Below are 26,469 nucleotides of genomic sequence, written 5' to 3'. Positions count from 1 at the left end.
TACTCAGGCCCTCTGGATCTCCTCATGCATGCATCATTAAACAACCATTGAGGGCATAGCATTACTCTTATCTTATACCTCAATCGTGAACCACTCAAACACTTTGCCATCCATGTGCATGCTTTGCTGTTTTCATACATTTCTCTCAGACCTCTAATTAGTTTATATCTCACTCCATAATCACATATTTGCTCCGTATTCACTCTATCTTATGCTTTTTCTGGATCAACAAACACTGCAAACACTTCTTTATCCATATTCAAACATTTCTCTGCAGTCATTCACAATATGAAGATCTAGTCCACACACACTCTTTCCCTTGCATAAATCCACAATGCACCTTCCATATTTGGTTTGCAGTCAGCTTCTCAACTCTGTAAACCAACATTTGTGCAAACACTTTTCCAAGTATGCTCAGCAATCTTATGCCATGGAAGTTCTTGCAATTTGTCCTTTCATGTATTCCCTTGTATATTCGAACAATCACAGCGTTTCTCCTATTGTATGACACCATGCCCATATCCCAACATAAGTTGCAGAGTTGGAGCATCCATTCTTCCACATTTTTTTTCTCCATCTTTTAACATTTCTGCAGTCACATCATCTAAAGTTTTGCTTTATTCAGACACAATAACGTGACTTCTTTTAAACACTTGACAGATTATCCATCACTTTATTTAGTTGGGACGCTAGTTACAAGTCGTGTTTCGGACATTGGCCCCCTCCTCAGCCAACTAAACATTAAAATCAAACATGAGAAAATTTTACATGTACATACACTAATTAAAAATTCTGTAAATATAATATCGATTCCATAGATCGATTCACTCGATCTATGGAATCAATTACTCAATCTATGGAATCTAGCATCCTAACTAAATAAAGTGATGGATAATCTGTTAAGTGTTTAAAAGAAGTCACGTTATTGTGTCTGAATAAAGCAAATTAATTTTTTTTTTTTTTTTTTGATAATATGAAACCGTGCTTTGCTATTTGTTTATGCTTCTGACACAATACAGTGCTATAAATTAAGACACTTGGCGGATTTTCTCATCTTTATTTAGTTGACGTCCAGTCCCTACAGTAACCACCAGAAGCATAAAGCAAATTAAATTAAAACACGGTTTCATTGGAATCAAAAAAATAAAAAAATAAATCATCTGAAGTTTTAAAGTGAGAATTTGATCAAAATATTGTATACATTTGAATAAGTCTAGAAGTCTGAGGTGAGATCTGTCCAAAGTTGGGGAATCAGTAAATGGAAGGTTGTAGCTTATTCAATAGTAAGTAAATTTTTGGTAATTCTTTAATATTGGACAAAAGTATAATAGGTGAAGCAGATCAAACTGGAAAGGCATAGTCTTTATGGATTAAATATTGGTAAAATGGTATGTTGTGATGTACTGCATTAAAAGAAATGTTTTTGAGATTGCAATAGCTAATAATAGCTCTGTATAGCTAATAAAACTACATTATTTATGCTATTACAAGATATTTATATGTTTAAATATCAGTATATTTTTTATAAGTGATGATATAACTATTCATGGTTTTTTTTAATTATATTACAGTGTAGAAAAAAATTTCTGTTGTATGTGATATTTTATAAAATGTCATCTTCAGAGGAAAGTCTCCCACTCTCACAAGAAACCTTCAAATATCTGTGGAAATGTTTAAATGAGTAAGTACATATTAAAATTATGCTTAAGTATTGACTTTCTAGCATTTAAAATAAATTTAACTGATATTTCAGTACGTTCTCATTGACTTAAGTAAGTGGTGCCTTGTACTTTAAATTTAATTCATTTCAGGAGGCTGTTTGAACTCTGAATTATTCAAAGTCGAATCAATTTACCATATTAGAAATAATGGAAAGTGAATTAATTTGTTTTCAGACCTTATACAGTAACTATTTCAATAAACTTAAACAGAAAATACACATAATTTAAAGTAAAAAATAATACAATGAAATGCCCTAAATAATAAATTAAAACATGAAAACAACAAATAAAATATGTGAAAACTGTATAATAAAATGAAAATTACATACACTGATTACACATCATCGTCTTAGATGTCTTAAACATGGCTGCCAGATTCACCAACACATGTATTCCGCTTTTATGCTTCACAGTAAGTTCCTTTTTTCATCTCGGTTGTCAATACAACTTCTTGTTATGCTTTGTTGCTTCCACATTCTTCTTGGATGCCATGGTAATAAGTAAGAATTTTATATATATAATAGCAGATGAGTCCAGTATAGCTCAAAGTAACAATAGCGAAGATTAAGACTATTAGATTATAGCAGATCTTACTCATTTTCACTGGGTTCAAGAATAAGGTTCACCCTGTTTTGAGAGTAATTAGAGAATTTTTAGATGGGTCTAAAAATATGTTTGATTTCTCACAAAACGCAATAAGGTAAAAAAGCACTGAAAACACATTAGTGTGATAATCTGTAGGTATTCTTAAATGGATTTATATAATTTTTACCTCAAACAACTTAAATAAATAATTTAATTTAACTGCAATTAAAATGGAAAATTTGATAAAAGTTAGAATAAAGTTAATATAACCAAAAACGGTTATAAAACTTTAACATCCTGAAAAACTGCTCTATTACACTACATTTTACAAGAACCGAGGATGTTTTGCTTCCTTCCTCCACACCTCATATCTTAGAATTTTGCACACCACCTGGTCAAATGACACAATATTTCTGGGGAAAAAGATGAGGTCATAATCGGGAATAAAAGGGCAAGTTTTTATACACTCGAGGCAGTCTACGACAGAAGTAGTTGCCATAGAGAGGCAGTTCGTCCCAGATAGAACATGCCATAGAGCCAGCCCACCGGACGTCCAGCTTCAAGCCCATATAGACATCTCCTCCAGTGTGGTAATATGTATTATTGTAAACTCTCTCTCTCTCATACTGATTATAGTTATAGAGTATACCTATGTTATATATGTTGTTAATCTATTATTTGTCCTTGTTATTTTGGGTCTTCTGTAATTAAATTGTTGATTTTTATATTAATGACTTTCGTAGTCGAGTATTTATTCTTTATGCACACCCCCACACAGAATCTTACCACTCGGTTCTGAAAAATTTTAAGCCATCCAGTGACGAGGTGAGCAGGTCTAACAGATCTGACGATTAGAGGGCCTTGACCCTCGTCCGTATTAGCATAACACAACAGATGCCAATTTACTTGACAATCCAGTAAATAGATACAACTTTCTGTTGAATTGCCAGAAGAACAACGTATTTCCTATGTTGAAAAAATTTATAGTTATCAATCCAGTTAATCTAAAGAAGTTAAGTTAGCATTTGAACTCTGGAATGTTCAAAATTAGAATTGTTTGAAGTATGAGGTACCACTATTGCCTAACCAAGTAGTTTTTCCCATCTTACTAATAAGTGAAAATAAATTACTAATTAAGTTACTTCATCATTGTTCTTTGCTATTGTAATTATTATTCATATTAAGTAATATTTTAGTAAAAAATACACTCAAATTTTTAATATCTTAGTCTCATTCTGCATCCTAAATTTCAGCAGACTTATTTATAGATATGCCATTAATAATTTTCTCATTTACAAAAGCTATGAAATTATATTTTTAAACTTAAAGCTGTTTAAATATAGAAGTCTAGAAAGTATGAAATTATGAGGGTCATTCTAAAAGAAAAGAATGTTTTGATCTGACAAGCTGTGCAGTTCTCCCACCACCCCCACTACAGTGTCATGGACCATTTTTTTGTGCCAGTCTGACTCTAACAGCAAGCCACAATGATTGTTTACTGTTTATAGTGTGACTGAAATGTGTGACAAAATTAAAGATTCCGCCAAGTGTAAGGTTTGTAGTGTAATATGTTTTTTGAATGCAGAAAAGTCCCCCCTATCGAAATTTACAGACAGATAACTGAAGTTTATGGTAATGTGATGAATGAAGCTTCAGTTCAAAAATGGTGCATCATGTTTAATTGCGGGTGAATGAATATTCATGATGAAGAACGCTCAGGTCGACCTTTAGTTGTGACTGACGAACTCAAATCAAGGATTGAGGAAACAATTCAACAGGATAGACATTTCACTATAGATAGACTCAGTTCGTTCTTTCCTGAAATTTCAAGAATAGTTCTTTATGGCATTGTTAGTGGTGATTTGGGCTACAGAAAAGTGTGCACCAGGTGGGTTCTTTGACTTTTGACAGATGAACACAAACAAAATCGGATGGGAGCTGCACTGACTTTTCTCAGTTGATACAACAAGGATGGCGAGGAGTTTTTGAACCACATTGTTACTGGTGATGAGACCTGGATTTCACATAAAACTCCAGAAACAAAGCGTCAATCAATGGAATGGCATCATTCCAGAACCCCAACAAGACCAGAAAAAGCCAAACAAATTCTGAGCACCAAAATGTTTATGGCTACAGTGTTTTGGGATCAAAAGGGCATCCTGCTCATTGACTACATGCCTACAGGAGAGACTATAAATGCAGTGGCCTATTGTCAGACCCTTCACCAACTACGCCACGCCATTCAAAACAAACGGTGGGGATTGTTGTCCAGAGGAATTGTGCTTCTTCAGGATGACGTTCATCTGCATGCTGCTGCATTGACAAAGAACTTGCTTCAGCAGTTTAAATGGGAAGTTTTTGAACATCCTACTTATAGCCAGGACTGGGCTCCGAGTGATTACCATCCTTTCCCAAAATTGAAGGATTTTTTTGGCTAGGAATCACTATAGAAGTGACATTGAACTGAAAGAGGCCATTAATATCTGGTTCAAGAACTTGGTAGTAACTGAGTGTACAGGAGGCATAGAAAAGCTGATGATACACTATGACAAATGTTTAAATTTGTATGGTGACTATGTAGAAAAATAACTAAAGTATCATATGTGTTGTAAAATAAATTTTATTTCATTATCTTAAAAATATCTAGAGAAACAAATGTTCTTTACTTTTAGAATGACCTTCGTAATAATACTTAAAAGGTTAATGTTGTTGGCATATTTTGTCACATTCAAATCATTGCGAAATAAATAAGAGAGTAACTAGAGTAACAGAATAAAAATAATATTTCCATTCTGATGGTTTGAAAATGGCATAAAGAATGCTAGTAGGCTCAAATGAGTCATAAGTTTATTTTGTTATAAACTCATAACTTGTAATACAAAAAGCTGAAAAATGAAATTTCATCATTTACTTGGAAAAGGCATAAAATGGGGTGGTTAGAAGTACTGGTACATATGTAGTGTACAGGATCTTCCAAAAAGCATGCTACCATTTTAGATTACTGTAATTAAGTTATTATATGAGAAGTATGAAGTGTACTGGACAACAATCGATAGAGTAACCGTCTGAGTTTCATCTCCCATCTGCATTCAAACGGGTTGTTTTCTGCTGCCACTAGGAAGCAACTCTGCAATAGAAAAGGCATTTTGTGTTCTGCAGTTTTCAAAGTTGGATTCAGTCATCATTGTGCAACATGAGTTATCCTGCAGGAATTGTGACTGCTGTGTGAGAAGTGACAACAGATATGCTGTAGTCTGCATAGGAAGAGTTTGAATATCAATTTGATGTGTGTCATGTGACATAAGGTGCACTCATTGAGAAATTGTAATGTGTAAATATAAAACTTAAACAGTTTTCCAATGTTTTAATGTAGATTAGAATAACTATAAAAATACCTTACCACTGGGTAGTTAAATCATTTTTCTAAACACTTTTTGGATCTGTTTATGAGCTCTCATCAGGTATTGTTTGAATTTGGAACAACTTAACATTGAAAGTTTCTTTACAAATTCAAAATGGAATTAACATCAAGAATATAGTTAATTAATTTTTTAAAAATTTTTTGCCATTAAATTAAAATCCTAAATTACTATAACAGTAAATTATCAGAAAACTTACACACTAACTTAACTAGTTAATATTTAAGACTGACAACTGCCTACCATTGATTCACATGTTACAAAGTGTTTTTATTCATCTCAAGTCCTTTTTTAATAGCATTCCTTCATGCCATTGGAAATCGCTATGTCCTTGGCATTAACACATTCATTTCTAAGTTTGTGTCTAAAATCTCAAGTTTTTCTTCATTCATGGCTGTAGAGGGCCATAAATGAAGAAAAACTTGAATCTAAAATCATACATTAATGATTTTAGATTCCTCCCAAAGTTCCAAAGTTCTTTGTAAGTTTGCAATTGCTGCCAAGACCATCTTTTATTTCCTTTTTCTTACATCATATTGGTATTCTTTACTCTGGTTTTTAAATTCCTCTTAGCTCCTCCAACATATGTTGTTTTTAGGTTAAGCTCTTCATTAACTATTGGGATCCTGTATACCACTGCTTCAGTTTCTTCTGGGAGTGGATCCTTGTCATTTTGCAGTATCCAATATAAATTAGGTGCCCTTTTATATACCAAGTATGCATTCTTTTGTTTGGAAAGCTCCTCCATTATATGCCTGATCTCCTTTCGGTATATGAACTTTGTATGAACCATCTCATTCATTCTCATTTTAGTGGTACTGATCTTGTTGTAGATTATAATATTCTCAGAAAATAATTAATATAACTACAATAATTTAAAATGGTAACATTATGTTTAGAAGACCCTGTAGTTTGTAATAAATTAAACTGTAGTGCTCTTACTAAACTGCTTGTTTTTATGTTTTGACTAGAAATTCATTCTATATCTTTGATAAAAAAAAATATATATCAATTTGTGTACTTATAATTTATATGTTTATTGTTTTCAATATTAATTTACCTATATTTAATATACTTACAATTTAATTATATTGAAAATTAATACAAATAATTTAATATTAAAAATTAACTTATCTTAATAATATATTAGGTAAATACAGGAAACTTTATATATTTTAGGGATGAAACAATTAATGATGAAACAAATGCAGAAAATGCTCAAGATTTACTTACAAATTCACCAGAAGCTTTGCCAATGCTTTCAGTGGATCCTGGTTTGGAAGTAAGTATAATTATATAAAATACATTGTAATGCCTCTAATGTCATCTGTTAAACTTTTACCTCTGTGGGAAAAAAAAAGGTAAGATTGACAAGATTATTGTGGATATTACCTATTATCTATTGTGATAAAGTATTTGAAATTTGATTACATTTTATTGTCGTATTGTCATTGAATGTGTTAAATATATTAAGGATTTAGATTTAAAATATTCATTCTGTTGTTTAAAATATTTTATAATTGAATGTAATTTCAAATTAGTTTAATTTCGTTCACAAAAAGAAAACAAATAGAGATGGCAACCATTATTGAAAACTGAAAAACTAAGTCATTAGAATGAATAATGTATTCAGAGGATTCTTCTGTTAACAAAGAGCCATTTAATTAATTTAAAAATACATCAATAAGATGATTTAAATCTTTCTTTTCTCCCAAATTGATATTTGTTGTTACTTAAATATGGAATAAATAAATAAAATCATAAACAATGTTAAATAATAGATTTAAAGCAAGTACTTTTGTTCCTTTTAATAGAACTTTTTTGAGCTTTTATAAATTCAAATAAATTAATGTATTCAGACAAATATGTATGACAACCAGTATTTGTATTTGTTTGAATAAATCATATTTTATTACCTGAATTTGCATAAGAGTGAAAATGTTCTATTGAAAGAAATGAAAGTAATTAATAACTTAATGAATTTCTAGCTTCATGATACTATTGATACTGAAATGTTTATTTTGGGCAGCCAAATATTTAATTTAAAAAGAAGAAATGTTTACATCCTGTTTTAAGACAGCTTAAAAACAATGGTTTTTTTATATATTCATTTGGAAGCTGAAGCTGTCCGAAAGTAGGAATGAAGCATTTCTTTCTTTAAATTAAACATTTGGCCATCTGAAATAAGCATTTCAATATTGATAACGAAAGCAATTGCTGTAAATCCGTAAATTTGGTTTATTTAATATTTTTGTGTATAATTTTATTTACTCTGCATAAATTTCTATTATTGAAAGATCAAGGGCATGGGAATTTAAACCTTCCTTGTTGCAGGTTTCAATTGCCTGTATTATGTTTGATTGTGTAATCTTCGTCAAGTGTTTGGAAAAATCTTTAAAATAATGGGTACATTTGTAAAGTCAAATGAGTTAAATGAAAATGCTGTTGTCATTACTTTCACATTTGCTGATATTTTGACCAATTCATTTACAACATAGCTGTTTCTCTAACTATGGTTCTAAATGTTACTAGTGCAATTTTATCTGAATAACTTTTTTTCTTATTGCTTCATATGGGTACTTATTCTTGTCATTTCACTTTTTAATCCACAATTTGTATACTTGACTGAATTTAGAAATAGCAATATTGCCAGATATAATTTTCTTTTTGATGTGAACTTTGTTAGAATCATTAAATGTGGAGCATGTGCATTGGGTGGAAATAGTACTTTAATTTCTCATTAATAATTCATTTAATTCATTCAACCTTATAAATTTAACTCATTAAACCTTATTAGTAATTCATTTAACTCATTCAATCCTGTGATATCAGATATTATGATTCTTTTGGACAAATCTTTTTTGAATTATTTATTTTAAAATGATTATAGGTGTCCCTTGATTAATGCAGTTAATTAATTCCTCGATGCTACGGCATATATAAAATTGCATTAATCAAATATGGTATCTGTATTAAATGAGGATGGCTGGTAAAGCTGCATTAATTAAAACTTCCGTTGTGTATATAAAGAGATTTCTGCAATTAATTTTGCACATTAATCAAATCCTGCTTTAAGCAAGGAATAACTGTACTACAATCAATTATTTTTAGATTGATTGAAGTTTCAAGGAATAGTTTATTAAAATCAGGTAAAAATATGGTAATGATTTTAAGTTTTCCTATTAATTTAATTTAAAAGGTTATGTAAAATTGAATTTATCTAAAATATTTTTCTAACAGATAATGAAGACCTGAGAAGACATACCAAAGAGAGTACAGAGAATAAAATGAATCTTGATTTTTTAAAAATCCAGATTTATTTTTTGAAATATACTCTCTTTGATTTATATTAATGTATACATAGAAAATGTACACTTATCAGTCACTACTGTGCCACAGCCTTTCACTGTAGTCCTTTCTTGATTAGGTAATGGCAGTAGATAGATCATGCAGATTGAAGATTGTTCTATATAGTGATGGGTGTTTCAATTTGACAAACAAATTAATCTGTTTCTACATCTGGACCATGAGATGCTTGAGGCAGAATATCCATTTGAAACTGTTCAAGCATGACATTTAATTTTGTAGTCTACGTGAACTGTCTGCTGCTGTTACTCAGCACATCTGCCACCACAACAAAAGTGGAGAACTCACAGTAACCATGAACCATGCATAATATTAATGAGCATAATTGAAGAGGAGGACTATACTGATAGCCTGTATGCTTGTAAAATATCAGTCATTTCTTATAAATATGAAAATTAGTGTGCACTGCTTTTAAATGGCTTGCATATTTTAATAAATTTGTCTAATTTAGAACAGAAATTGCCTTATTTCATTTCTATTCATAATCTTATAAGGAAATAGAAATTTATTGAAACTGAATTAAATAGTTTTTTTAATATAGTAACTCCTTATTTATGAGTGAAATGTTTCAAGGCTCTTAATGGATACCTAAAATTTCAGATTTTCCTATACATATATGCCTATATGATGATAATTCATTTATAAATTAGGCACAATAAAAGATTAATAACAATAACTAATAACATAACAATATACTGTAATAAAAGTTACATGAATGTGACCTCAGCTCAGCATATGAGTTTTTTATTTTTTATGAATTTGAGAACTTCATCTGAATTTTATATCGTAAAGCATTTTTTTTACAATAAAATCAAACATTAAGGACAAAGAATCTCAAAATGAATTTAGTTTTTGAGATTAAGACATTGAAAATTTAATCTCTCACTATCAGTGATTACAATCTCTATTCTAAAACTATTACATATTCTTTCATCTAAGAAAAAATCCAGCAATGAGTTGCCTATCTAAGTTTGCAATATGCTCTTTTGTCGGACTCCATTCACTAAATGTTCAATTAAAATAATTATTTACATTGTGTCTAAAAAACATGGGTATGGAACTTAAAGATTTATGAAATTTTTTTAAATACAATGTTTTTTTATACTTACTAGCCAAAATAAATAAATAAAAATATTTATGCACACGTGCGCATGCACGCACGCACACAAACAAACAAACAAACAAACACACAAACACAAACAAATAAACTCATACATTATATACATATGGACAATGGACATTATCTATATATATAATCGAGATGGGTTGATGATGATGATAATCAATGCAGAGCCCAAATGGTTAGGAGTTGAAAGTTGAAATTTGGTACACAGAGTACATCACGAGAACGCACACTAAGAAGGGATTTTTTGAAATTTCCCCAGGGGGGAGAGGGACAGGATGAAGGCTTCGACAATGGAAGTGTTATATAACAATGAAAGTGTCGACAATGGAAGTATCAACAATGGAAGTGTTAAGAGAAAGCGATGGGCAAGATTTACAGACACAGATGCAGTTTATTTTCGTTTTTGCAGGAAATCAAAATTTTTTAACCCATCTAAAAATTGTCTAATTAGTCTGGAAACAGGGGGACCTAATTCTTGCATTCTTTGAAAACGGGTAAGATTGACTATAACGTAATAATGTTAATCTGCCCTATCGTTACTTTTGCCCGAGCAATGCTGGGCCTATCTGCTAGAGTATATATATATAATGTCCATGGAGGTTTTTTGCAAGATTGCAATACTTTTCCATGTTATATACATAATAGCTGGGAAAGAAAAATGGATACAATTTAAACTTCTAAAATAAAAGTTATATGCATCTTTACAGAATTTTTCATGTCTTACATGATTATATTGAAATTTGTTGGCACTGTATAATGATAGATTAACTAATATACAAGTTATATATAACTAGTATACAAGTAGAATCAAAAATGAACTGAACTTTGACACAGATTCTGTAATAAAACACACACATTCATGCCACATCATTTTCAAAATAAGCACCTTTTGCAGCTGTACACACTGACAAATGGTATGGATGTTGGCAATTTGTCAGTATTCATACCATTTATCAGCATGGTCTTAAAAGTGATTTTTTTGTGATGTCTTTAACCGCTTTTGATGCTGTGGTTTCCATTCACACTGCTGATGGGAATCTGCAACACTCTAACTTCTCTTCTGTTTTAGGGGAAAGGTAAGTGTATAAGAGGATAAATTAGGGAAGTAAGGAAGTTAGGTTTCTACTCATGGACAAGTTAGGGTAGGTGCAAGCCCACTCATCTGAAATAATTCATTCAAATCTACCTGTACTGATCATTATTGGGCAGTTTCTCTAAATATGAATTGATTATAACTCAATTATATGTTTTCATTAAACTTTTTCACTTATTTGTCTTATTGAAAAATTTGCTTGATTATAAAACATACAGTTAACATCTGCACCTCTGCCCTCCCAGAATGAAAATCCTAGCACCATTATGACTGCTACTCTCTTACGTCCTTCTTGGTCAGATAATTGTTGACTATGACACAATTCTGCACGTCATCATACGTAGTCAATGAATATCTGAATAAGATGTGGTTCTCCATCTCTCTGCTTCCTTGCAGACTATTATTTGTTACCTGAAATGAAAGAGAAGTCAAAAGATTACAGGTTCCAATCAGCAGCATAAGTGAAACTTGCAGCAAAAAAGCCCTTTAACAAATTAAAAAAGATGATTTTTCAGAATTATTTTTGACATGTGGTATAGATATGACAGACTTTTAAAGAATGTCAAAGAATCCTTTGAATTTCAAAAGAATCATTGTTACTGATAACAAACAAAAAGCTTACAACTATGTGAAATTGTGAGTTATAACAACTCAGTAACAATAATTTTTATTTTTCAGTTTTGTCTTCATTAATAATAAACTGTAATTCATCTCTGCTTGTGTTGAAAGCAAAAATAACTAATTATGTAATGAATGGTATAAAGAAACCATAAGTAAATTGGTATCAGTGTGTTTTGTTAATATGTTTATTATTGTTTAATCAGAACTGGAATATGATAAAGGCAGGAAAGTGCTAAAGAAAGCAAAATTACAAAAAGTTATGAAAATATTAAAAATTATTACACATGTTCATAAACTTTTAACAAGTGGTAATAAGCTTATTTTTATTTTTATCATGTAACTGTTAATAGTTTGTAAATAGGCCACAGGGCTAGAGACACTGAGAGGGGATGTTAATTTCTATTTTGCAGGCGGTTGCTGTACCCCTTTACTTTCATCCTATCCTTATTGCTCTGGTGAGGGTCAATAGGCCAAATGGCAGTGGCAGAGTGGATAAAACCACTAAATACTGGTATTTGGCCGTGAGTCCATGTGGAGTTTTCAGGGTTTTCTTCATGTTGGTAACACCTAAATAGGAGCCAGTTTCCCTTAGAAAGTGATTCTGGGAGGCATACTCCTTCAGCAATCATCTAAGTGTCACGTTGCCATATGCAAACAAAATAAACAAACCCTACCCTTAATGTAACACAAATTATATACTGTTATCTCAATAACTGATTTCACATTCAGCTTAAATATATATATTTTTATAACAAATGTGATGATTTCCAAAATTTATACAGTATATCTGATTCTAAAGCATTATTTGCAATGATTTTTATTTGGAATTGAATTTGAATAAAAATTTATTTTTTTTTTTCTTTTATTAAATGATATAAGTTCAAGTAGCTAATTCAGTATATGTATATTGTCTTTATTGAATGTAAACTTGAATGCAAAAGAAAACTTTTTAATATGCTCATTTATTTTGAAGAGAAATAAGCCGAAGACTGTAAACATGTTCTCATTGTTTTCTTCAATGTTAATCACATATTCTGGTGCCAACTAATAAAATACATTCAAAAAGAATGTATTTGTTATTAATTTTATTCAGAAAATTTAAAAGCATACTTTTTTTCTTTAAATTGATCTAACTACTAGAATTCATAACCATAAACAGTTAATGAATGAAAATAGATATGAAGATAAGGTATCTGATTACATCAGGTTTTTTTTTCTTAGATACAATAAATACACACTGGTCAATTAAGGGAGCAAGAGATATTGCATAGAAAACTATTTATGACAAACAATTCTGAATGTCAGATGTTGTTATGCAAAATACAACAAAATATACAATAACAGTTTGAGCTTAATTGTTGTCATATTTTTATTTATTGCACTTATTGCAATATTCTGATCAGTAATATGTGCATCTACAACCAGAACAAATTTTTTTTATGGTATTGTGCTGACTGTACCATCTCTATGAATGGCCAAAAATGGCAAAAAACTTTCAATGTATGAACCTTGTATCACAATCCAACTATGATTCAAATTATTCCTATACTTGATATGGTATATCTATTGTTACTCCTCTCACAGACACAATTCTGCAGCTTCTACAGATTACTCATGTTGCACAATGATGAGTGATTGCAAACTGTGGAACATAAATGCCTTGTCTGTTGTAGAATTGCTATTTTTCTTTACAACACTTCCTAGAAGTAGTAGACACAAGATATTTGAATGCAGATGGGAGATGAAACTCGGACATTTACTCTATCAATTGGTGTACGTCACATACTTTTAAGATAATAATTAACGTAATTACAGTAATTTAAAATGATAGAATTTATTTTGGAAGACTCTGTATATAAGCATTAATAAATTTACTAACTAAAACACACTCAAGAAAACCTTTAAATATGCAGCCGTATTTATTAAATTCTAACGTTTTCGGTCATATTCAATGACCTTTCTCAAGAAAAACCTTTCTCAAGAAAAAAAATCGAACTCCGAACTTGAATTAAGTTCGGAGTTCGATTTTTTCTGTTTTTCATTGAATATGACCGAAAACGTTAGAATTTAATAAATACGGCTGCATATTTAAAGGTTTTCTTGAGTGTGTTTTAGTTAGTAAGAAATTGCAGTCTAGGATGAGTTATTAATAAATTTGTGTAAATTGTGTTTCTCAATGCTTTATCTGCATAGACTGGAGTTGTAATTTCTCATTTATATGACTAACATTGAACATTAAGAATTTTATTTAGTGTTTCATTGGTGTATTCTAAAAGCTATTTAAATATTTAAAAATTTTTTTTCATGAATTTACAATTATGTTTATTGATTATTATGTATATGATGATTTCTTTATTTTAGAATAGTTTGAGTATTGACTGTGAGAGATTAAATTTTTGGTAAAGCTTATTATATTATTGAATATTGATATATTTTTCAATGTTACACAGTTTTAATTAAATAAATATTACAACAGTTAATTAACTTGCAAATTAATTTAACTCGTAACATTATTAAACAATTATCATATTGAGGGATGCATTAATGCAAGGGCATACTTGACTATAGTCAAGAACCTCATCTTGCTGCTCATTTACTAATATTTTAGTTCTATATCCATGTCTATATGATGCATCTAAAGTACGATTTGGTTAGTGAGCATCAAGAGAGTGTTATGTGGTTTCACATATCAATTATACTGAATTTCATAAGATACGGACCTAACAAATCTACATATTTAAATATGCTTAATCAAAATGATGATTGTGATGAAACATAAGCACAATTTACAGTAGCGTTTCTCAAATGCTAGTCTGCAAAAAATATCACCAGTCAGCAGAAAAATATTTGACTATACTGATGCTAGCACGGTAGATTACACGTGACATTTAAATAGTAATCTGGAGTTACTATACATACTCTGTCACATACAATAACTCTAGATACACATGTGTAAACATAATAAGCATAATTTGTAGTTGCATATAATTATCGGCCCATGTAAAATTATCCATAATTTTACTGGTCTGCAATTCAAAAAAGGTTGAGAAACACTGGTTTACCGTATAAAAGTTAACAACAATGATGATATTTTGTTGTAATGAATGCCACAAACTTGGTCAATTTGACTGATTCAACTTTCAACTTGACAAATTTGACTGATCATAAGGGACTAAAATATTTGTTAAATAATACATATCCTTTAATTATAGTGCTATTTCTTGTAATAGGTCTTTTAAAACAAATGAATTATGTTAAATATAAATTAAAAGAAAATATTGTGATCCATAATGGATGAATTTGAATCCAAATTTAATTCTTAAATTACTTTACTTCAGTAATAAGTTACGTATATTTTTCTACATAATGGAAAATAATCTGCCAAGATTTACCTTATGAGCAGTTTAGCTCTTATGGTGAAATTCTCAAATAATAAAGACAGTCTTTTCATTATAACTTCTCTCCATTTGAAATAATTGAGTTGAGATTTAAAGAAACAAATGCATAAATTGCTGAAATGTTTCTTTCACATCTATGAATATGAATTTCATTGCAAAAATACGTAGAGCATGTTCCAAATGCTTTCATAAAGTTTGCTCCCACGTGGGGGGTTATTCGAATTCTGCTGATTTTTAATTTTTTTTTTAATATGTTATACTGAAACTACATACATAACATTTAGTTTTAATTACGAATGATATTGTTTGAAAATAAAAAACAAGCGCACACTACAGTTTACTTCCATTTAGAAATACTGTAAATGAATTATAAACTTTGAAATACAGCCAAGTGTTTGAAGCAAGATTAAAAAATATATATAAATAAACTGCAATGGTTTCTCTCAGCTAACTGGTGCATACACACACCTAAACGTAGAAGTAGAACAAAAATGAAAAATATGTGAGAAGCAATTTTTAATTCTTTCCGCCTTGTGGGTACTAAGAAACAGTGCCGGCCCGAGGCAAGTTTTAGGATGGAGCGAGATCCTATTATGGTGCCCCCTTGGCAGTAGTGTAGCGAACATAACTGGCGCTCGGGGCACGACACTTTATTGGCGCCCCCTCCAGAAACACATATAGCAGAGGTGGGGAACCTTTTTACCATTAGAGGCGACATTTAAATTAGGCAGCAATAAGAGAGGCCGCATAAGCTGATTGACCTAAGAAAGTGACTTTTGTGAAATTATTATAGTTTTTCTATAGATTTAACAATTTATTGCATTATATAGAAAAAATAAAATATAATACTACAAAATTTTAAATATAATATACATATAAAATAATATAAAAATATTATAAAAAAATACAATAAAAAATATTTTTTTATTCACTAAGTTAGTGACTTATTTGGCTTTGTTTTTTGTTTGACAGTAATTGTATATTTGGATCAAGCTTCGTAACACACAGCTTTAATTGATCCTCTAAATGTGCATCTGTAATTTGCGTTCTTAAATTTGTTTTTATTTTTGACATGAGAGAAAATGTTGTCTCGCAACAGTAGGTACTTCCGAAGCAGGAAAGTAAACGGCGAGCATGTTCTCGAAGGCATGGATATTCAACAGCATTTTTCCAGATTTCTATGGGATCCTTTTTAGCGTTAAAAAGGGATTTGATGATACTATCTTCCCCTAAATCAATTAACTCCATTTGTAGTTCTGCAGGAGCCTCGGATATATCTATTAAATGTGGTTCAAATGCCAGTTTCATAGCAGGAGTGTGCTCGTCAAAATCAGAAAATCTATTAGTATACTCTTCTATTAAACAATCCAAGACACCTACATATTCATCGAATATTTTATTTTCACAGTTCTGCTCATTTAACATTTTAGCTAGCTCCGGGAAGTGTTGTGCAGATATTTCCGATCGACAAAGCAATGTTTTGAAAAATGATAATTTTTTTCTAAACGCTTGGATCTTTTGCCACATTTCATAAATATACCTCGTTTCACCTTGCAGGCAAATATTTAAATTGTTTTGTTTTGTCATCATATCAGACAAAAATGCAAGGTTTCTGAGAAATACTTCATCTGATAGATCACATTGTTTTCCTTGTTCTTGATAAAAGTTTAAAATTTGTCGTCGTAAAGACAAAACTTTTATCAAAACCTGACCTGTTGATAGCCAGCGAACCTTGCAGTAGTATGGTAGGTCAACACTATACGTTTCCTCATCTAAAGAGAGCATCTGCCGAAATTCACGATGACGCATTGCATTTACGCGAATATAGTTGACAATGGCAATGGTTCTATCCAGAGTGTCTTGCAAAATGGTAGATTTTGCGCAAAGATTTTGCTGATGCAAAATGCAGTGAAATGATATCAATTTTTTCAAGTTTAAGTTTTCCTTTTTTAACAAAGCAACGAATCCTTCTTTTTTGCCTCTCATGGAAGGTGCGCCATCGGTGCAGACACTGACTAAATTACTGACATTCAATTGTAATTTATTACATACTTCTTTGAAGTTTTCGAAAATATCGGCTCCTCGAGTTCTTCCAGTTAGTGTACCCAACGCAAGTAGTTCTTCGTAACATTGAAAATCTTTAGTTATAGCACGAATAAAATATAAAACTTGTGCCGAATCTGTTTTATCAGTGCTTTCATCTAAAGCAATTGAAAAATAAACATCTTCATTTTGTATAATTGTATGAAGTTGCTCTGTTACATTTTGCGCTAATTCGTGCTGTCGATCTGTTACAGTTCTTCTTGAAAGAGGTAATTGTTTGTATTTGTCGACATTTCTTGGATCTAACATACTCACTGCTTCAACAATACATTCTTTAATTATTTCAATGTCACTAAATGGTTTGCCCCTTTTTCCAAGTATATGTGCTATTTTATACGTAACAGCAACTGCAGCGGAATTTTGATTTACAAAGGCACTAAAAGATGCCTGCTGATGATGCTTCTCATTTTTCAACTTTTGAAGTGCAGCTTTTCGTGATTCACCTTCTAAAGCGAAATATTTATGTTCTTTATGAGTCAAATAGTGTTTATTTGCATTCGCTTTTTTTAAAGTATTTAAAACTGTATTGCACAACAAACACATCATTTTATCTTTCTCAGCAGTAAAGAAAAAATCTAACTCCCATTCTACATTAAATGTTCTGTTTTCATCACCTAATTTTCTTCTCTTACTATTTGACATGATGGATAAAAAAACGAATATCAAATAATATCTTTAACAAAGTGTATACTTTCTAGAAATACAATAAAACCGTGTAACTGTTATAAGCACTCACTGTTAACTACAGTTTGCTGAAGATCGCAACAGGGAAGCGTTGAGAGATGCGAGTCAGAGAAGCCAAAGCAAGGTGTGACACTCAAATGGGAGATCTGAAACCGAGTTTTGTTTACTTCTTAGACAAGGTAGTTGGCGCTGCTAGCGCTTTTTAAACAGTTTTTTAAAAAATTAACATTTTTTAAAAAACTGTTTAAAAAATTAACATTGAGTGTCCAAGTCTGAAACGGATGGTCTGTGGGCCAGAGCCTCGCTCATGCGTGTTAGAGTCCGTTTCAGACTAGTATTCTGACGTCATGTTACAATATGACTGTCTTTGGCGGGATTTTTCGCGCAACTGTCATGGCGTTGATGTACAATAGTTGTTTGAAACGAACTCTACCATTTTGTACTAGGTGGCAAAGGGCCGCACAAGAACCTCGCGGAGGCCGCAGGTTCCCCACCTAGGACATATAGTTTGTCTTGGAGATCATTTGGGCTTGATACACCCCCTCGCTACGCCCCCTAGGACTTAGCGCCTGGAGCGGCTGCTCCTTTCGCCCTATGGTAGGGCCGGCTCTGCTAAGAAAGCCTTTTTAGCCAGTCCATGGATTCGTTCAGGTCCACAATGGCGGCCGGGTGATGATGGGCGGGATTCGATCCCGTTTTATATAATAATGAATTTGTTTTATATAATAATAAATAATGTTTTATATAATAATGAATCCAATTTAAAAAGAAGCTTGCATATTATATGTATTGTATAAAAGTGAATAGATTTAGCAAAAAAATTCTACTTTATGCAGTCTGGCACGCAGCGGTAAAACGCAAGTCAAGTAATGGAAACTCTTAACTCGATATTTAATATATATATATATATATATAGTTTAAATACGCATGAGTGTCGGCCGTCCTGTTTATTTCGTAGCATAAACCGACGTAATTACACAAATTTCGCAATAATAATAAAGACGAAAGATCGAACTGGCAACGTTCGACGGTTGCCTGCCATTTTCTGCAAGGAAGGACGAGTCTGGACAAGCACGTACTCGATCAAAATGGTAGAGCCAATTAACTTAATGCCCAACATAAAGTTGGAAGTGGAATCGGACGACGAATTTCAGGTGCCATATTAACTTAACGCTATTTTCTACCTAATTAAAAGAAATTATTTTGATTATAATTAAATATTATTATTATTATAAACTCAGGTTATTTTTTTAGGTGGTTACTTAACTAAGTTTGCCGTAGTTCTTTATTTCCACTTTTGTGTCAATTACTAATAAATTAGAATTAAATGTCGTAATTAATTCGAATTTTAGATAATTTTTCCCACCGTGTATTTAGGTCACGTGACGGCCATGTTGCCACGTAACAGTAATTTTTTGAATCGATTGATCTTACCGAAGTATTGCGAGCAAGATGGGGAGTTTTGAGTTCGTTTCGACGTAGTAAATGTCGATTTATAGCATAAATATAGTCTCCATGATGTAAACTTGTTCGATTCTTTCTGTTTCTGCTTAATTTAATAGCCAATGTAACGAAATAGAATCTGTGTACAGCATATGGGCTAAATTGTTAACAGTACAAACCCTGTTGAATCTCCCTAGTAATAATTTGGTATAATAATAAACACTTTAAAAGGTTTCCAAACTTTATATCGAAGTTCGCAATGTACAAAAATAGTTTGACATTGTGTAATTAGCATAACAATACGTTTTAAACCAGCTGTTATAACAATTAGGTAAATTCTTCTTTTTAAAAATGAAGAATAATTGTCCAAAAGTACTTGATAAACTGCTATTTGGCGTAAATTTGTGAATTCTAATAAAAGATTTTCAGGTTTATTAAGCATTCTTTCTAATTTATAAGTTCAAATGCTGTCTGCGATGATCAACTTAATCGGATATAAATCAAGCATTTATAATTGTGAGAAAAGAATATTTTTAGAGATTTAAGATTAGATTTCTGTTGTTTTGGGAGTTTATTGGTTTGTATTAATGTGACAGTTTTTAGTATGTTTAATTAATTTATAGAAATAGAAATAATTGATTTTGCCATTCATTAAATGATGATTTGGATGAATGAAGATCTTGCATGCCCCACAATCTTGAAGCAGTAACGTAGACTAGTTCTGCTCATTTTGAGTGCTGATTGATAAAAGCTCTACTATTAAATACAATGATTTATTAATGTAGAATGCATTAAGTGTATTAATTGTAATTTTACATTGCCTGGATTAATCAAAAAGCATATCATCTGAAAAGAATTGAGGTTCGTCAGTTTTATAATTCACAAATCTAACGGACTTCCACTGTTTATCAACGGTTGCTATTGACTAGTGGTAATTTGAATTACAAAAAAAAAGGTGGCTATGTGCCATTATAAAAATATAAGCTGCATGGCCCCTCTCATTTCTTTTCTGTTTCATTATATTAGAAGGATGTAAGGAGTGACTGTGATTAACTGAGAGCCTGTTGGAATGCTTCAGTTGAGAATTACAGGTATTTGTTTCAAGTCCTGGTCCTTGTCTAATATATGGTTAAAGACTGACTTAACTGTAATCTTGCCAACTCCCAAAGAGTTGTTTCTGGGGAGTTTTCATTTCAGGAGTAAAAATTTTCAGAGATTGGTGCAATTTGTGATAATATGAAAATGGTGTAGTGTATTCTTTAATCTGTTTTAATAACTCCAAAACTTGATAGACAAGACACTCTATCAAGTTTTGGAGTTATTAAAACAGTCAAGGAAGAATAGGTGGTCAATTCAGGAGTCTGAGGAAAATTAAAGCTTTTTGCCAAATTTCTGGAGTCTCCCATTGAGTCTGGGAAAGTCGGCAGTCCTATATTAATAATTATAGTTTTGTTAGATTATGATGTATCCAAAATTAATTCATACTCTGTAAATAAGATAAGAATAACTGTTTTATATATTTCTTCATATTTAAAAAAAAATAGTGAAATCAGGAGAAGTGAATTAGAAAATTGATCTGATTGTATTTTGTCTTAAACAGTATTATTCTATAGATTCTTATTTACGTTGAAAAGAATTAGAATAACTTCAAATTAACTTACAATTAATAGATAAGTATCAAAAAGATGGTGATATAAAACATTTATTAAAAATTGGATTTAAAATTTATTTAATTAAAATATAATAGTTTCTGTAGTCCGTCACTCGCCAGTTTGACATGACCGGTAATCTGATACTCTGCTGCAAAGTGATGCGTATGAAGTTTTTGTTAGTAATTGATGTATGCGACAGAGAGGTTGATGTTCATTGCACATGCTGTCAGCAAAGCAGTCACAGTCACGATTAATATAATAGATTAACCTAACAACCAAATGTATTTTTTACCGTACAGTATGTACATACAAAATCCAATAATCTGACACCTGCCCGTTCAATATATGTATATATTGAATAATGAGGTTTAATATGAGACTCTACTGTAATTACAAAATTATTATTGTTATAGTTTTAACAGGTTATGTTATTGGTTATTAATTAGCTATTTCTGAACAATTAAAATTTGTAAAATGTTTATTAAGTTTATTTTAGACACAGGTCCAAAATTAGGATTTTTTAAAATATAATAAAGAAAACCTAAAACAAAAAATTTTTAATGAAAATTGCTGATTGTTCCTAAATAATTACAGTTTAATATTTTTTATAATATACAGTTTTAGCTTAAAAACAAGCTTTAAAAACAAAAACTAAAAATCTAAAATTGATTTTTGTTTTTTCCCCTTATCTGCCTTTTATTAGAGACAAAGAACTTACACCAAAGATACTCAGAACAGAAAAACAATCATTTATTTTTCAAAAAAAAACAAGCTATGCATTTCGGATGAATTTGTTACAAATTTTAAAGCTTGTTTTTAAGCTAAAACCAAAGAACTTAGTTGGAAGTAAGAGTTTGTTACATATAACTGTAAAAACAGTGATTATATATATGGTAAAAGCCAAAGAAAGGCTATTGAGAAAAATGTTTAAATAATCATCAATTTTAGCTTTAATCATCCTTTGTTTGTACAAAGGATGATTAGAGCTAATGATTGAATGATAGATGATGAAATGCTAGATATTACAGTCAATGACAACCTTCAGTTGTGTTTACTGATAATCGTTAACTTTAGTTGATCTAAGACCAATTACTTGATATTAGAGTGGTATTTTTCTGTTGCCGTCAAATGTGTACATGAAATTTAACTATAGTCTCTTGCTGTATATACAGAAATTGTCAAATAGTACATTAGACAAACTCAGGTTATTTTTTTAGGTGGTTACTTAACTAAGTTTGCCGTAGTTCTTTATTTCCACTTTTGTGTCAATTACTAATAAATTAGAATTAAATGTCGTAATTAATTCGAATTTTAGATAATTTTTCNTAAAACGCAAGTCAAGTAATGGAAACTCTTAACTCGATATTTAATATATATATATATATATATAGTTTAAATACGCATGAGTGTCGGCCGTCCTGTTTATTTCGTAGCATAAACCGACGTAATTACACAAATTTCGCAATAATAATAAAGACGAAAGATCGAACTGGCAACGTTCGACGGTTGCCTGCCATTTTCTGCAAGGAAGGACGAGTCTGGACAAGCACGTACTCGATCAAAATGGTAGAGCCAATTAACTTAATGCCCAACATAAAGTTGGAAGTGGAATCGGACGACGAATTTCAGGTGCCATATTAACTTAACGCTATTTTCTACCTAATTAAAAGAAATTATTTTGATTATAATTAAATATTATTATTATTATAAACTCGGGTTATTTTTTTTAGGTGGTTACTTAACTAAGTTTGCCGTAGTTCTTTATTTCCACTTTTGTGTCAATTACTAATAAATTAGAATTAAATGTCGTAATTAATTCGAATTTTAGATAATTTTTCCCACCGTGTATTTAGGTCACGTGACGGCCATGTTGCCACGTAACAGTAATTTTTTGAATCGATTGATCTTACCGAAGTATTGCGAGCAAGATGGGGAGTTTTGAGTTCGTTTCGACGTAGTAAATGTCGATTTATAGCATAAATATAGTCTCCATGATGTAAACTTGTTCGATTCTTTCTGTTTCTGCTTAATTTAATAGCCAATGTAACGAAATAGAATCTGTGTACAGCATATGGGCTAAATTGTTAACAGTACAAACCCTGTTGAATCTCCCTAGTAATAATTTGGTATAATAATAAACACTTTAAAAGGTTTCCAAACTTTATATCGAAGTTCGCAATGTACAAAAATAGTTTGACATTGTGTAATTAGCATAACAATACGTTTTAAACCAGCTGTTATAACAATTAGGTAAATTCTTCTTTTTAAAAATGAAGAATAATTGTCCAAAAGTACTTGATAAACTGCTATTTGGCGTAAATTTGTGAATTCTAATAAAAGATTTTCAGGTTTATTAAGCATTCTTTCTAATTTATAAGTTCAAATGCTGTCTGCGATGATCAACTTAATCGGATATAAATCAAGCATTTATAATTGTGAGAAAAGAATATTTTTAGAGATTTAAGATTAGATTTCTGTTGTTTTGGGAGTTTATTGGTTTGTATTAATGTGACAGTTTTTAGTATGTTTAATTAATTTATAGAAATAGAAATAATTGATTTTGCCATTCATTAAATGATGATTTGGATGAATGAAGATCTTGCATGCCCCACAATCTTGAAGCAGTAACGTAGACTAGTTCTGCTCATTTTGAGTGCTGATTGATAAAAGCTCTACTATTAAATACAATGATTTATTAATGTAGAATGCATTAAGTGTATTAATTGTAATTTTACATTGCCTGGATTAATCAAAAAGCATATCATCTGAAAAGAATTGAGGTTCGTCAGTTTTATAATTCACAAATCTAACGGACTTCCACTGTTTATCAACGGTTGCTATTGACTAGTGGTAATTTGAATTACAAAAAAAAAGGTGGCTATGTGCCATTATAAAAATATAAGCTGCATGGCCCCTCTCATTTCTTTTCTGTTTCATTATATTAGAAGGATGTAAGGAGTGACTGTGATTAACTGAGAGCCTGTTGGAATGCTTCAGTTGAGAATTACAGGTATTTGTTTCAAGTCCTGGTCCTTGTCTAATATATGGTTAAAGACTGACTTAACTGTAATCTTGCCAACTCCCAAAGAGTTGTTTCTGGGGAGTTTTCATTTCAGGAGTAAAAATTTTCAGAGATTGGTGCAATTTGTGATAATATGAAAATGGTGTAGTGTATTCTTTAATCTGTTTTAATAACTCCAAAACTTGATAGACAAGACACTCTATCAAGTTTTGGAGTTATTAAAACAGTCAAGGAAGAATAGGTGGTCAATTCAGGAGTCTGAGGAAAATTAAAGCTTTTTGCCAAATTTCTGGAGTCTCCCATTGAGTCTGGGAAAGTCGGCAGTCCTATATTAATAATTATAGTTTTGTTAGATTATGATGTATCCAAAATTAATTCATACTCTGTAAATAAGATAAGAATAACTGTTTTATATATTTCTTCATATTTAAAAAAAAATAGTGAAATCAGGAGAAGTGAATTAGAAAATTGATCTGATTGTATTTTGTCTTAAACAGTATTATTCTATAGATTCTTATTTACGTTGAAAAGAATTAGAATAACTTCAAATTAACTTACAATTAATAGATAAGTATCAAAAAGATGGTGATATAAAACATTTATTAAAAATTGGATTTAAAATTTATTTAATTAAAATATAATAGTTTCTGTAGTCCGTCACTCGCCAGTTTGACATGACCGGTAATCTGATACTCTGCTGCAAAGTGATGCGTATGAAGTTTTTGTTAGTAATTGATGTATGCGACAGAGAGGTTGATGTTCATTGCACATGCTGTCAGCAAAGCAGTCACAGTCACGATTAATATAATAGATTAACCTAACAACCAAATGTATTTTTTACCGTACAGTATGTACATACAAAATCCAATAATCTGACACCTGCCCGTTCAATATATGTATATATTGAATAATGAGGTTTAATATGAGACTCTACTGTAATTACAAAATTATTATTGTTATAGTTTTAACAGGTTATGTTATTGGTTATTAATTAGCTATTTCTGAACAATTAAAATTTGTAAAATGTTTATTAAGTTTATTTTAGACACAGGTCCAAAATTAGGATTTTTTAAAATATAATAAAGAAAACCTAAAACAAAAAATTTTTAATGAAAATTGCTGATTGTTCCTAAATAATTACAGTTTAATATTTTTTATAATATACAGTTTTAGCTTAAAAACAAGCTTTAAAAACAAAAACTAAAAATCTAAAATTGATTTTTGTTTTTTCCCCTTATCTGCCTTTTATTAGAGACAAAGAACTTACACCAAAGATACTCAGAACAGAAAAACAATCATTTATTTTTCAAAAAAAAACAAGCTATGCATTTCGGATGAATTTGTTACAAATTTTAAAGCTTGTTTTTAAGCTAAAACCAAAGAACTTAGTTGGAAGTAAGAGTTTGTTACATATAACTGTAAAAACAGTGATTATATATATGGTAAAAGCCAAAGAAAGGCTATTGAGAAAAATGTTTAAATAATCATCAATTTTAGCTTTAATCATCCTTTGTTTGTACAAAGGATGATTAGAGCTAATGATTGAATGATAGATGATGAAATGCTAGATATTACAGTCAATGACAACCTTCAGTTGTGTTTACTGATAATCGTTAACTTTAGTTGATCTAGGACCAATTACTTGATATTAGAGTGGTATTTTTCTGTTGCCGTCAAATGTGTACATGAAATTTAACTATAGTCTCTTGCTGTATATACAGAAATTGTCAAATAGTACATTAGACAAATTAAAACTTTTTTGTTATTTTTAATTAAATTTAAACAGAAAAATATTATTTTTTGTCATTAAAAATATTTTGTTCTAATTTAAAACTAATTAATTATTTATTTTTTTTATTAATGTTTACTTGTGTGAGATTATTACATTTGAAAAACAATCATATTACAAAAGTACTCATAATAAATTTATTAATTAGTGAGGTTGCGACTGATGTTTTCAACACGAAAACATGGACATTGGAAACTTCGGCCACAATCTCGCTATTATATTTAAAATTTATGGTAATCATTACCAATAATTTGTAGAAGTATTTTTAGAGTTTACATTATAACAGAATTACATTAAAGAATTGTTAACTTGTATAAATTACTAAAATAATTATAATACATGCACTCTCACTCACATTCCATAAATATTAGTAAATAGAACTGAATGCATTCAAAATTAACTATGGAAAATCAGTTATTGCTTGAAAAGTATACAGAAAAATCTAAT

General features: G+C 30.5%; 2 protein-coding genes across 9 annotated transcripts in view; one reads left to right on the top strand and one right to left on the bottom strand.

Moving 5' to 3' along the window:
• The window catches only part of LOC111639610 (cellular tumor antigen p53-like), a 63,396-nt gene that overhangs the window by 12,864 nt on the left and 24,063 nt on the right, over positions 1-26,469 (top strand). For 2 of the 8 annotated variants that reach the window (XM_023385526.1, XM_023385514.1), the window contains exons 2-3: positions 1,572-1,681; positions 6,905-7,007. In XM_023385526.1, coding sequence (XP_023241294.1) covers positions 1,678-1,681; positions 6,905-7,007 — 107 coding nt within the window. In that variant the 5' untranslated portion in view covers positions 1,572-1,677. Of the gene's footprint in view, positions 1-1,571; positions 1,682-6,904; positions 7,008-19,027; positions 19,271-22,637; positions 22,841-23,134; positions 23,462-23,715; positions 24,062-24,156; positions 24,222-26,469 lie in introns of those variants that run through there. The other 6 variants (XM_023385542.1, XM_023385534.1, XM_023385505.1 and 3 more) reach the window with 6 other exon arrangements.
• On the bottom strand, positions 16,155-18,609 carry LOC111639600 (general transcription factor II-I repeat domain-containing protein 2B-like). Its single transcript, XM_023385494.1, has one exon. It carries the CDS (start codon positions 18,072-18,074, stop codon positions 16,266-16,268), a length of 1,809 nt encoding a protein of 602 aa, XP_023241262.1. The 5' UTR covers positions 18,075-18,609; the 3' UTR covers positions 16,155-16,265.

This window comes from Centruroides sculpturatus, unplaced genomic scaffold, assembly GCF_000671375.1.
Source record: "Centruroides sculpturatus isolate CEXI.00-Female unplaced genomic scaffold, Cexi_2.0 scaffold212, whole genome shotgun sequence".
NCBI classification, from domain to species: Eukaryota; Metazoa; Arthropoda; class Arachnida; order Scorpiones; family Buthidae; genus Centruroides; species Centruroides sculpturatus.
Note: the sequence above shows the minus strand (reverse complement) of the source record. Positions and strands in the feature narration are given on the sequence as shown.

Bases quoted from the DNA above. Each gene is read 5' to 3' on its own strand.
- LOC111639600 (XM_023385494.1), bottom strand. From the start codon at position 18,074: ATGTCAAATAGTAAGAGAAGAAAATTAGGTGATGAAAACAGAACATTT.